General features: G+C 37.9%; 2 protein-coding genes across 31 annotated transcripts in view; one reads left to right on the forward strand and one right to left on the reverse strand.

Moving 5' to 3' along the window:
- Nucleotides 1-4,255, forward strand: part of ASAH1 (N-acylsphingosine amidohydrolase 1) — a 46,829-nt gene extending 42,574 nt beyond the window's left edge. For 2 of the 3 annotated variants that reach the window (XM_077848904.1, XM_077848906.1), the window contains 4 exons: nt 1,304-1,435; nt 1,542-1,665; nt 2,098-2,154; nt 3,169-4,255. In XM_077848904.1, coding sequence (XP_077705030.1) covers nt 1,304-1,435; nt 1,542-1,665; nt 2,098-2,154; nt 3,169-3,258 — 403 coding nt within the window. In that variant the 3' untranslated portion in view covers nt 3,259-4,255. The remainder of the gene's footprint in view (nt 1-1,303; nt 1,436-1,541; nt 1,666-2,097; nt 2,155-3,168) is intronic. The other variant, XM_077848905.1, reaches the window with a different exon arrangement.
- A 4,388-nt stretch (nt 4,256-8,643) lies between these two features.
- The window catches only part of PCM1 (pericentriolar material 1), an 80,492-nt gene continuing 76,882 nt past the window's right edge, over nt 8,644-12,253 (reverse strand). For all 28 annotated transcript variants that reach the window (XM_077848889.1, XM_077848883.1, XM_077848895.1 and 25 more), the window contains one exon: nt 8,644-10,547. In XM_077848889.1, the coding sequence (XP_077705015.1) occupies nt 10,522-10,547 (26 nt within the window). In that variant the 3' untranslated portion in view covers nt 8,644-10,521. The remainder of the gene's footprint in view (nt 10,548-12,253) is intronic.

Here is a 12,253-nt window from a genome sequence, read left to right on the forward strand (position 1 = left end):
CAAAATGTGTGGGGATTTGTATATATTGTGAAATGATCACCACAATAAGTGTAGCTAACACCCATCGCCACATAGTTACAGAAACTGTTTTCTTTGTGTTGAGAACTCTTAAGGTTGACTCTCTAGCAACTGTCATATACACAATACAGTATTATCACCTATTGTCACCACGCTGTCCATGGTATACCCAGGAATTACTATTTTAGAACCGGGAAGTTCGTACCTATTGATCCCCCTTTACCTGTTTCACCCACCCCCCATTCCTCACCTCTTGTAACCACCACTCTGCTCTCTGTATTGATGAGTTTTCCTAGGTTCTGCATGTAAGTGATAGCCTAGGGCATTTGTCTTTCTCTGACTTATTTCACTGAGCATAATGCTCTCACAGTCCATCCATGTTGCCACAAATGGCAAAATTGTTTTATGGCTGAGTAATAATCCGTGTGTGTGTGTGTGTGTGTGTCTAACGCAAAGAATGAACTGATTTATTTAAAAAGTGCTAGAGATAGTGCCAGCATGAAGGGTACCTATTAATGTTTATTGATGTACAAAAACCTACTCATACCAGAAGAGAATTTGTACAGTAAAATCTTCATTTAAACTGTTAATATCTGTTAACCTAGTTTAATTCTGCGCTGGTGCAGAAATCTTGTAATAGTAGCTAGCACCACATCCAAGTGACCTAGAATAAATGGGTATCTGATTTTTAATGAGGTCAAGGGAGTAAGATATAGTGGCTTTTCTGAAAATCCACTTTGATTTCTAAAAGCCCTAGTTTTCAAGGTTACTGTCTATTCCCTAAGTTCTATAAATAGTAATATTATTTCCTCTTGATCTGTTGTTGACTAAAAGGCTTAAACAATAAGGGTGGAAGATAATTTCTTGAGGCTATTTGGTTTGTCCTTCACATTAGGGGATATTTCAGATCTTGATGTTTTACCACATGGTGTCAGCGGTTGTTCCTCCATGAGCCATTGTGCACCACCCTTTTTTAAAAGAACACGTTGGGCAGCCCTGATGGTCCAGCAGTTTGGCGCCGTCTTCCGCCCAGTGTGTGATCCTGGGGACCCAGGATCAAGTCCCACGTCGGGCTCCCTGCATGGAGCCTGCTTCTCCCTCTGCCTGTGTCTCTGCCTCTCTCTCTGTCATGAATAAATAAAATCTTAAAGAAAAAATTAAAAAAAAAAAATAAAAGAACATGTTTCTCAGAGACTTGTGTTCCTTTAGTCTCCACAGCTAAAAATTTTTCATTCCAAGTCACCTAAAAATGTTTACTTTTTTCTTTTTTGGTGTTTCTATGTAGTTACGAAGAAGCCAAGAATACATTGATCAAAACCAAGATATTGGCCCCAGCATACTTTATCCTGGGAGGCAACAAGTCTGGGGAGGGTTGTGTGATCACACGAGATAGAAAACAGTCTTTGGATGTATATGAGTAAGTACACGTGTTCACACAAAGTAAGCAGAAACTAAAGCATAGACTGACGTATTTATGAGTTTAAGGTAGGAAGCCTAAGCAGAATTTCTTCTTTTCTATCTAGACTCAACCCCAAGCAGGATAGATGGTATGTGGTACAAACAAATTATGACCGTTGGAAAAATCCTCTCTTTCTTGATGATCGCAGAACACCTGCAAAGATGTGTCTAAACCAGACAACCCAAGAGGTACATTCACATGTCATATGTAGAAAGAAATGGTGACCTTTAAAGATTATCTTAGTTGTGGCATTTTTCTTTGGCCTTTGAAGAATTGATAAACTTTCTGGGAAGTATCGCTGGACAGTCTGTACTGTTTTTGTTTTGAATCTAAAGATCAAAGTTGTATTGTACTTGCCTTTTTGACTCTGATGCTGGACACCACTGTGTGAAGTTGAATGACAAACAGGCAAGAATTAAGAGGGCAGAAGAGAGAGAAAAAGTTGTTAATGTTAATCCAATTAGCTCTGTTTCTAACTAACAGCGATGCCAAGGGCAGTTCTTTAGGGGGATTGCGGGGAGGTAGACAAGAATGTCATGGTTTCTGATGACCCATTTTTGTGCATAAGGCTACTGACATATGCATTTAATTTAATGAACTCAATTATTTTTGTGTTTTAGAATATCTCATTTGCAACCATGTATGATGTCCTATCAACAAAACCTGTCCTCAACAAGGTATTTAAAAAAAATATGTATATATATATATATATATACACTTTTAGGAAAATAACTTGGTCCTGTGTTTTATTTTTCCCTGTTATCTTGGATCAGTTGGAGCTAGGACCCCAAGTCCTGTTCCCCTTAAGGTTGATTTTTAAAAATGTTTTATGTGACTAAAACAGTAACTCTTGGGATAGGACAGATTGATTGATGTTGTTATGTTGTTTGATGTCCAAATTGGTCAAAGTACTGTTTCCAGTTTTACTTCCACAACATTTATATGTAGCCTTTTACTTTTGACTTACCCTGTCAGAAATTTCATGCTGTACACAACTAACACCTAAAACTCAGCCAGGTCTGAAGTCTGTTTACAGACAGAGTTTTGTGCCCGCATAGTTTCCCCCACTGTGTTAGAAACGCAGTAAGGGGGGGCGGTCTGGGGGGGCTCAGCTGGTGAGGTGTCTGCCTTGGGCTCAGGTCATGGTCCTGGGATCGCGCCCTGCTTTGGGCTCCTTTCTCAGAAATCCTTTCCCCCTGGTCATGCACTCTCTCTGTCAAGTAAATAAAATTTTTTAGAAACGAAAGAAAGCAAATGCGCTAAGGATAAGGACAGCCACAGCTGAGCCGGTACAGTCCACGGTATACGCCATTAGGTTTTGCAGGGACCACTGTTGATACTGTTGAGGAGGGTCGAGGGTTAAAGTGTTGTGGCGAAGCAGTGTCCTACTTAGGAATAAGATCTCTAAGGAGCTGAGGGGATTCTTTCCTGAGCCTGTTTATATTCATGACTCGGAATAGTGGCTGTATTGAAGTTAGTTGTTTATTTTTTCAGTTGTATTCCTAAATGGTGAACTATAATTGTTATTGACTATTTGTCTTTGTATATTTATTTTTATGACTATTTATATACAATTTATGTATTATTTTATATTAAGTAACTTCATAAAGCAGTTTGACATGTATAGAAATGCCAGTCAAGACACCTTAAAATTGGAAAGATCCTTAAAGTAAATGTAACTTTTCTTTCAGCTGACTGTATTCACAACTTTGATGGACGTTACCAAAGGTCAATATGAAACTTACCTGCGGGATTGCCCAGACCCTTGCATAGGTTGGTGAGCACACACCTGGCCCCTAGAATGCTCTGTCTGTGGCATGAAGATGGAAACTCACATGCATCCACCTAGTGCAGCCGTCTGATGTCCTTGCAAAGACCAAGACTCGATAGTTTCTTGTGGAGGCATGGGCTTGTCTTTCTTATGTTTACAGTTCACAGACTATTTTTGCCATAACAGTTGATTCTCCTCATTTACAGGTAACTTCTTTATGTACAAAAATCAATCATCTAGAATTTACAGTTTCTCTTCACTTTGACATTTGGGGATGGGGATGGGCAATGACATATGGGACCCACCTCCACAGAATGAAGCAAGAATCTTGGTGGGTGTTGAATCCAGCACATCTGTACATTGTTCAGTTTTTCACTTTAATCCACATATTTGTATGTTTTTCTTTCCTTCTGGTTCCAACTACTATTAAAATTAGCATTCTGTGTGGTCTTTGCTGTCTGTGACAGCAATGTAATTTCACTAATTTTGATTGGAGGGGGATGAGACAGACATTCAACTGTGTATTAATCTTAATAGGCAAGAATACTTGAGCTTTTGACCCTGAATAGAAGCAATTTTTTAGGTTCATGAAGTAATCCATGTACAAGGCAGCCTTTCATGCACAGAATTGACACGTCCCTTTTTTCATAATTACTCTACCTCCCAGAAACTCCAGGCAGTTGTTAACTTCAGAAACTGAGTTCCAGGTTCTGTGAAGAGGTCAAAGCCTTGTGAAAATTGAGAGGTGAACCCATAAACTTACATAAATATCATTCATGTAATAAATGTTTAGTTTGTTTCTCTGATCAATATTTTTAAAAAACTTGTTACTAAAAGTGTTTTTCAGAAATCAGTCTATTTATGAAAGTGCTAATAGAACTTATTAATAACCTTTCAGACATTAACCATTAACTGTGAAATGCATGCCAGTTGGGCGAGACTGTATCCACTTCATTTTGTATAATGTCGTGTACTCATGATGCTCAATAAACAATCCCTGGAAGTACTGTCAGCAGTCACGTATGCTGATTCTCCGGATACCCACATGCTGGTGTGAGGGGGGCGGTTATGGAGAAATGGAAGCTGAACACAGCATCTGAATTAAATTATAAGGGTTATGTAGGTGGGTTCTTCAACTTATGATTAAATGGCCACTATCTTACATGACTAATCTTACCACCTCTAAACCCAGTGGTGTCAACAGGACACAGGTGTGCTAAGGCTCCTTTTCCCCTGGAAGGAGGTGCTTCCACAAAACTATAGTGATGCTAGTACTGTCTTAGTGAAGTGAGAGGGTTACAAGAGGACTTGTATTAAAATAAGATTTGATTTAAAAAAAAAAAAACAAAACCTCAAGAGTGCCTGGCTGGCTCAGTCGCAGGAGCTTGCGACTCAATGTTGGGGGAGTCATGAGTCCAAGCCCAATGTTGGGTGTGATTACTTAAAAAAATAGATAAAATCTTAAAAAAAAAAAAAATTCAGATTTTGTCCCTCTTATAAAAATGAAGTCAGGTTAACTTGTATTTTTTTCTAAAGTTGTAGCTTTTGATACTCATAATAAATACGTGAGATGCTGTTTTAGACCAGTTCCTCAGGACCACATCAAATAATATGGAGGAAGTAACAACTGGCAGTAAGATTCTCGGTAATGATGCTCAGTGGTAAAAAAAAAAAAAACACTTATAAAATAGGATATAGAGTATAAGCCTATTTATAGATGTACTTAGGCATAATTAGATACACATCTAGAATATAGAAAGAGAACGGGGAGGGTGTTTATCAAGATGTTCCCACTGGATGGTGGTAGTAACTGCTGTGTTAATTTGGAGAGGACATTAGTAAGAAGACTACAGGTGTACTTCGTTTTATTGCACTTTGCTTTAACTGTGCTTCACAGATACTGTTTTTTACAAATAGGTTTGTGGCAGCCCTGTGTCAAGCATGTCTAGCAGCACCGTTTTCTAACAGCATCTGCTATTTTGTGCCTGTGTCACATTTTAGTAATCCTCACAAAATTCCAGGCTTTTTCATTGTTACTGTATTTGATTTGGTGACCTACCTGCCGCCCACCCCGCCGTCTGTCCTTCTCCATGGGCCTCCCTACTCCCTGAGACACCACAGTATTGAAATTAGGGAAATTTAGAACCATACAGTGGCTTCCAAGTGTTCAAATGTCCATTTATTTATCGATGGACACTGTGTTGCTTCTATGTGTTGGTTACTGTAAACAATGCTGGTATACATAGGGGTGCAGATAACTCTTTGAATTAATATTTTCATTTTCTTTGGGCAAATGGCCAGTAGAGGCATTACTGGATCGGGTGGAATTGCTGTTTTTAATTTTTTAAGGAACCTCCGTACTGTTGTCCAGTACTGTTGCTGCACCAGTTTGCATTCCCAGCAGTGCATGAGGGTTCCTTTTTCTCCACAGCCTCACCTACACATAGATGTTAATCTTTTTGATAACAGCCATTCTGACAGGTGTGAGGTGATATCTCATTGTGGTTTTGATTTGCATTTCCCTGGTAATTAGTGATGTTGAGCATCTTTTCATGTGTATGTTGGCCATCTGGATGTCTTCTTTGGAAAAATGCCTATTCAGATCTTCCACCTATTTTTAATAGGATTTTTCTTTTTTGTTACTGTGTTTTAGGTGTTATGTATTTTGGATATTCTTCATTGGATAAGTCATTGGCAGGTATCTCCTCCCATTCAGTAGGTTGCCATGTCTCTCACTGTAAATGAAAAAGCTAAAGATGACTAAGCTTAGTGAGGAAGGCACATAGAAAGCCACGAAGGGCTGAAAACTAGGGCTCTTGTGCCAAACCTGGCAAGTAGTGAATGCAAAGAAAAAGTTCTTCAGGGACATTGAAAGTGCTATTCTGGTGAACACACATAGGTTAGAAAGCAAAACAGCCTTACTGCTGATACAGAGAAAGGTTTAGTGGTCCGGTAAGAAGATCAAGCCAGCTACAACATCCCCACAAGCCACAGCCTGATCCAAAGACTCTAACTCTCTTCAATCCTGTGAAGGCTGAGAGAGGTCTGGAGAAGCTGCAGAAGAAAAGCTGGAAGCCAGCAGTGGTTGGGTCCTGAGGTTTAAGGGCAGAAGCCATCTCCATAACATAAAACTTCAGGGTGAAGCAGTAAGTGCTGATATAGAAGCTGCAGAAAGTCACCCAGAAGATCTAACTCAGATAAATCAAGGAAAGTGGCTCCACTAAACGACAGATTTTCAGTGCAGATGAAAGAGCTTTCTTTTCGAAGATGCCATGTAGGACTTTCATAGCTAGAGAGAAATCAAGGCCTGGCTTCAAAGCTTCAAGGGACAGGCTGTCTCTGTTAGGAGCTAATGCACCTGGTGACTAAGTTAAAGCCAGTGTTCAATGACCAGTCTGTAAACAAAGCCCATGGTTGAGGCCTACAGATCAGAAATAAAAGACTTCTTTCAAAATATTACTGCTCATTAACAATGTACCTGGTTACCAGAGAGCTCTGGTGGAGATGTACATGATTCCTGCTATTTTCAGCCTGCTAACACAACATCCATATTCTGCAGCACACGAATCAAGGAGTAGTTCTTTCAAGTCCTATTATTTAAGAAATACATTTGTAAGGCTGTAACTGTCCTAGACAGTGATTACTCAAATGGATCTGGGCAATGTAAATTAAACCTTCTGGAAGGAATTCACCATTCTAGATGCCATAATCAATTGTGATTCATGGAAGAGGTCAAAATATCAGTGTTAACAAGAGTGTGAAAGATGCTGATTCTAACACTCAAGGATGACTTTAAGGGGCTTCAAGTGGAGGAAGTAACTACAGATGTCGTGGAAATAATAGAACTAGAATTAGGAGTGGAGCCTGAAGTGGGGGGTGGGTGCCTGGCTCAGTAGAGCATACAATTCTTGATCTTGGGGTTGTAAGTTCAAGCCCCATGTTGGGTAGATACAGGTGTGTATGAACTGCTGCAATCTCATAAAACTTGAATGGCTGAGGAGTTGCTTCTTATGGATGAGCAGAGAAAGTGGTTTCTTTAGATGGAATCTACTGGGGAAGATGCTATGAAGATTGTTGAAATGACAGGAAAAGATGGAGAATATTACATAAACTTAAGGAGCAGCAGGGTGAGAGGACTGACTCTAATTTTGGAGGTAGTTCTGTGGGTAAAATGCTATCCAACACATCAGTATGCGAAAAAGAAAGGAAATCATTTGATATGGGCAGACTTCATTGTTTTTTATTTTAAGAAATTGCCATGGCCAACCCAGCCTTCAGCAACCACCAATCTTTATCAGTCAGCAGCCACCAATATCCAGGCAAGACCTTCCACCAGCAAAATGATTATAACTTGCTAAAAGCTCAGATGACAGCATTTTTTAGCAGTAAAACACATTGTTTTTTCAGTCATAGAGCCATTGCACAGTCAATAGTCTACAGTATAGTGTAAACTTTTATATACCCTTTTATGAAACCAAAAATATTTGACTCACTTTACTGCAGTAGTCTAGCACCAAACCTGTAATATCTTCAACGTATGCCTGTACTACTTTCACACCATCATCAAGTTGAAAAATTCTAATTCCAACCATCATTAAGTTAGGGACTGTTAGTATATTAATGAGGTTTGTAAGAGACAACTTGAACTCAAGCTCTATAATGCAATTTGTTTTCAAAATATTCAAATCCATAACTTTCTGTAAATAGCTGGCCCAAACATTATGAGTCTGGGCAGATGAACTGATAATTAAAACTCTAAATTAATCAAAGTTATTTAAAGGCACAGGATTCCCTTCTCTGTTCCTTAATGGAAAATGAGCCAAGCAAAGACACCAATGATTCTGAGGAAGGAACCAGATGTATAAAGACAACCAACATTAAAGTAGCAATTAGAATTATATGGCAAGAACAAGAAATGATCACTCTTCCAGACAAGGCAACTGGGCAGCTGTATTTGCAGTGAAACATGTGACATCCAGAGCTCATTGTTTCTTACAGGTAAAGAATAAACTCTTTATATTAAGTAAAACTGGGCAATAAACAAGAAACATGCCAGTCTAACTTTTGAGTAATATGAGAATGTTTTCTACATAGTATATGAAAGAGATATAGTTAGGAAATAATTACAGAGTAATTCTATTATTTCTATATTATAGTGTAATTATATGTTATTTCTAATATTTATATTATTTATTGTTCCTACTGTAAGAAAAATGCTCTTAAATTGGTAAGTCCTCCCTGACTAGATGTTGGGTCTCTATTTTTCATGTCTTAGATTTTTTGTTTGTTTGGTTCTTTTTTTCTTACATTTAAAACTGTCAAGCCATAAAAATTCTGGAATAAATTCTAAGGCATAAATGATTATGTCAGTTTAAATGAAAATGCAAATTCATGGTTGTATGGAGGATATACATTTATTAACAGTGAAAAAGCAGCTATGCAAAGTGAATGTTACAAAATACAAAGAGTACCTGCACAGTCTGGTGAGCTATTTTAAGCATTCTCTCAACCTGCATAAGGTTCTCCATTTTCACCTTTTCTTCCTCTTTTATCTATAACCAGATTTTCAACCTAAACATTAACGAATAGGAATATTTATTGCCTAAACTTTGAGCAACAGTTACTAAGGAAAGGGTCAAACAAGTTATCTGATCTTCAGCCCCAGAGATTTTAAAACTGAATTATCTTCTAAAATAAAAAAGAGAAGATGACAGCAACTGTAACACAAGTCACAGGTGCTAGGAAAATAACTCCGATAGGATTGGTCTTCCACTGGATCGCACTTTAATCTGCAGGTAGAGAGACACAGCCATAATATGCGTAAGGCTTGGTTTGAATGTCAACATGAAATTCTCCCCTTTTTGTTCAGAGTCTAGAAAACATACATGTATAGAAACTTAAGTATACATATAATCTGTTTCAGCTTCCCAGGAGTCAAACTGGGTAAGAATTCCTGATTCTGAATGGTTATCTGAATAGGTTTTTAAATTAATGTTGGGAGAGCTATACTTCACATAATTAGCAATATAGTAAATGTCCTTAAAGGGAAATCCTCATTTAACACTCCCTGACTGGGCATTATAATTTTACACTGAAGTATACAGCAAATAAAAATTTTGAAGGAATACCAACCAAATTCTTTGGGTATTTCAGTAAATTGTTAATAAATTTTAAAGACCACTAACTGAAACTAATTCTTCATATTTTATTCAACAAAAAACCTATGACTGAATTGTTAACTGGCTGTGAAGCCTTAGTTGGGTATATTGCAAGTTTGCAATCTAAAGATAATTCACTTTTGAAAAACTGAGTTACTTGGTGATGAAGAAATTCCATACATATTCATTGCTTAGTACTTCATTTGCAAATCTGCTTCTCTCTCACCACACACATAATCAACTGCTATGCTTTGGTCTTAAAATTACCATCTCAAAAGGCAAGCTTGTCTGAAGACATATAGAGCCTTAACATTCTGGTACATAAAACTTAGTTCTGTAAATCCCTACTTGAGAGGGTTTGGTTCTTCATGTAAAATTTATCACAGTGTTACTTGTTTGTGCAGAAATACTCCCTAATTATATAACTTTTTTTTTTTTTTTTTTTTAAAGACCGTGGCAACATAGATAGGAACTGAATTCTGGAAAATATTTATCTGATAAGGACATGTGTTCTAAACATCCAATTTGAACAGAATATTTATATGCTATAATAACTTCACCAATGTCCTGGATACCTTTATAACTTGCCTGTTCTTGCACAAGAATAAGACATGCAGGTGTCTAGACCCAGCAGCAGCAACACTGACACTATTTGGAAGCCTGGTCTAATGGCTGGTCTTACTAAATTCTGTATTTCTCTAACTCTTGCTCTTCTCTGAATATCCGAATCATATAGAAGGGTGACTTACTGTATAGAATTCAACATAATTTCCAAAAAAAGTACTTTACAGAGAAGTCCAAACTTTATTTAAAACTACATCTTAAATTTAACGATACCAAACATCACAAAGGAAGGGGAAAAAAAAAATCGACAGAAAAATTTTTAAAAAAAGGAAAGAAAGAAGAAAACCCCAGAGTGTATCAAGGCTGGAATCTGTCCAGAATTCAGTTTCTGATGTTTTAAACTGCCACGGGCAGAAATTAGCACACCTATCAAGAATGCAGTGTCAAACTAATTTACATCTTTATACAGATCAAAACAGATGTTTATTTAGTGCCAAGTTCATATATGCATTGACTATGTAAAGCGAGTTAGATGAGCTTCTGAAGACCTCTCATACGCTTTGGGCTCCCACTGTTTCTGAAAAACAGAATAATGCGCTTTAAGTTACTGAATTAACACCTTACTTACTAGAATTTAATACTGTTCTCTTTCATTAAAACTTTTAGCATAAAGTTATTATAAAGGAGATACTAATTTAGTTTAAAAATAGGTGACGGGGGATCCCTGGGTGGTGCAGCGGTTTGGCGCCTGCCTTTGGCCCAGGGCGTGATCCTGGAGACCCGGGATCGAATCCCACGTCAGGCTCCCGGTGCATGGAGCCTGCTTCTCCCTCTGCCTATGTCTCTGCCTCTCTCTCTCTCTGTATGACTATCATAAATAAATAATAGTAATAAAAAAATTCAAAGCATACTTAAAAAAAAAAATAGGTGACGGTTTCCATTTGAAGATTGCATACTGAGCAGATACTTCTTAAGAAAACTACCCACCAGAAAAGAAAACTATATAAAACTGACTAAATATCAACCAACAAGAGTGGCTGGGAGGGAAAGCCGGCCAGATGACAAATCCCTGGAATGTTCAAAGCAGATGGAGACAAGATGAAGGGGGTGGGGCTCAGCAGGTGAGATTCTAACAAGGAGAACTGGGCTCAATACTGGGAAATTAACTGAAAGTTTGAAATTTAGTCTATGCTTCTCTTCACACCTCATTTCTAGGGAAAAAAAAAAAAAAACTCTTGTATGATTTTTTTAAAGATTATTTATTCATGAGAGACACACAGAGAGAGAGGCAGAGACACAGGCAGAGGCAGAAGCAAGGTTCCATGCAGGGAGCCCAATGCGGGACTCGATCCCAGGTGTCCACGATCAAGCCCTGGGCCAAAGGCAAGCGCCAAACGCTGAACCACCCAGGGATCCCAAAATCTTATATAATTTGATTAATGTATTGATAGAGTAACAAAAAGAAAATCGTTTGATTTTTTTTTTTAAGTATTTCTTTTTCTTATTCATTCATTCATTCATTTATTTATGATAGTCACAGAGAGAGAGAGAGAGAGGCAGAGACATAGGCAGAGGGAGAAGCAGGCTCCATGCACCGGGAGCCCGATGTGGGATTCGATCCCGGGTCTCCAGGATCGCGCCCTAGGCCAAAGGCAGGCACCAAATCGCTGCGCCACCCAGGGATCCCCGAAAATCGTTTGATTTTGATGTAAGACACATTCTCCTCTGGGTGGCCCAGGGGTTGCGCTATTAGATCCATAGAGAAGGAAATCTGGGATTATCAACTGGCTCTCCAAAGAGTCATCTTTAAGTTTTAACTATTAGTTACAAAAATGTGTTTTTGTAACCTTAATGTAAGAAGATGAGTAAGAGTGGACAGAAAAAGCAGAAAGAAAAGGCAGTAGCCGTGGAGTCATGACCAAAGCTAATGGAACTAGAAAACAAATATATTTAAAATAAAGATCATGAACAGAAAAACCAAAAATAATAAAGATCCAAATGCTCACTTTTCATATGGAAGAGAAGAGATGTCTGAATTTTTTAAATTAAGAAAATTTATAAGTATATTAATTCAGAAATACACAAGATCTCACCCAGAAGAACTAAAAACCAATAGTTAAATGGGATACTGCCAGGTTATCATGAATTCTTTTGTATCTTTCCTTCTTAAATTAATGTGCATCTCTTACACTGCTAAAACTCAAGATTTTAAAAACAAAAAAATTATCTGATAATACCATTTTATAAATTAGGCAATGGACCAAGACTTTTTACAGAATTAGG

Source organism: Canis aureus, chromosome 15, assembly GCF_053574225.1.
Source record: "Canis aureus isolate CA01 chromosome 15, VMU_Caureus_v.1.0, whole genome shotgun sequence".
In the NCBI taxonomy this organism is placed as follows: Eukaryota; Metazoa; Chordata; class Mammalia; order Carnivora; family Canidae; genus Canis; species Canis aureus.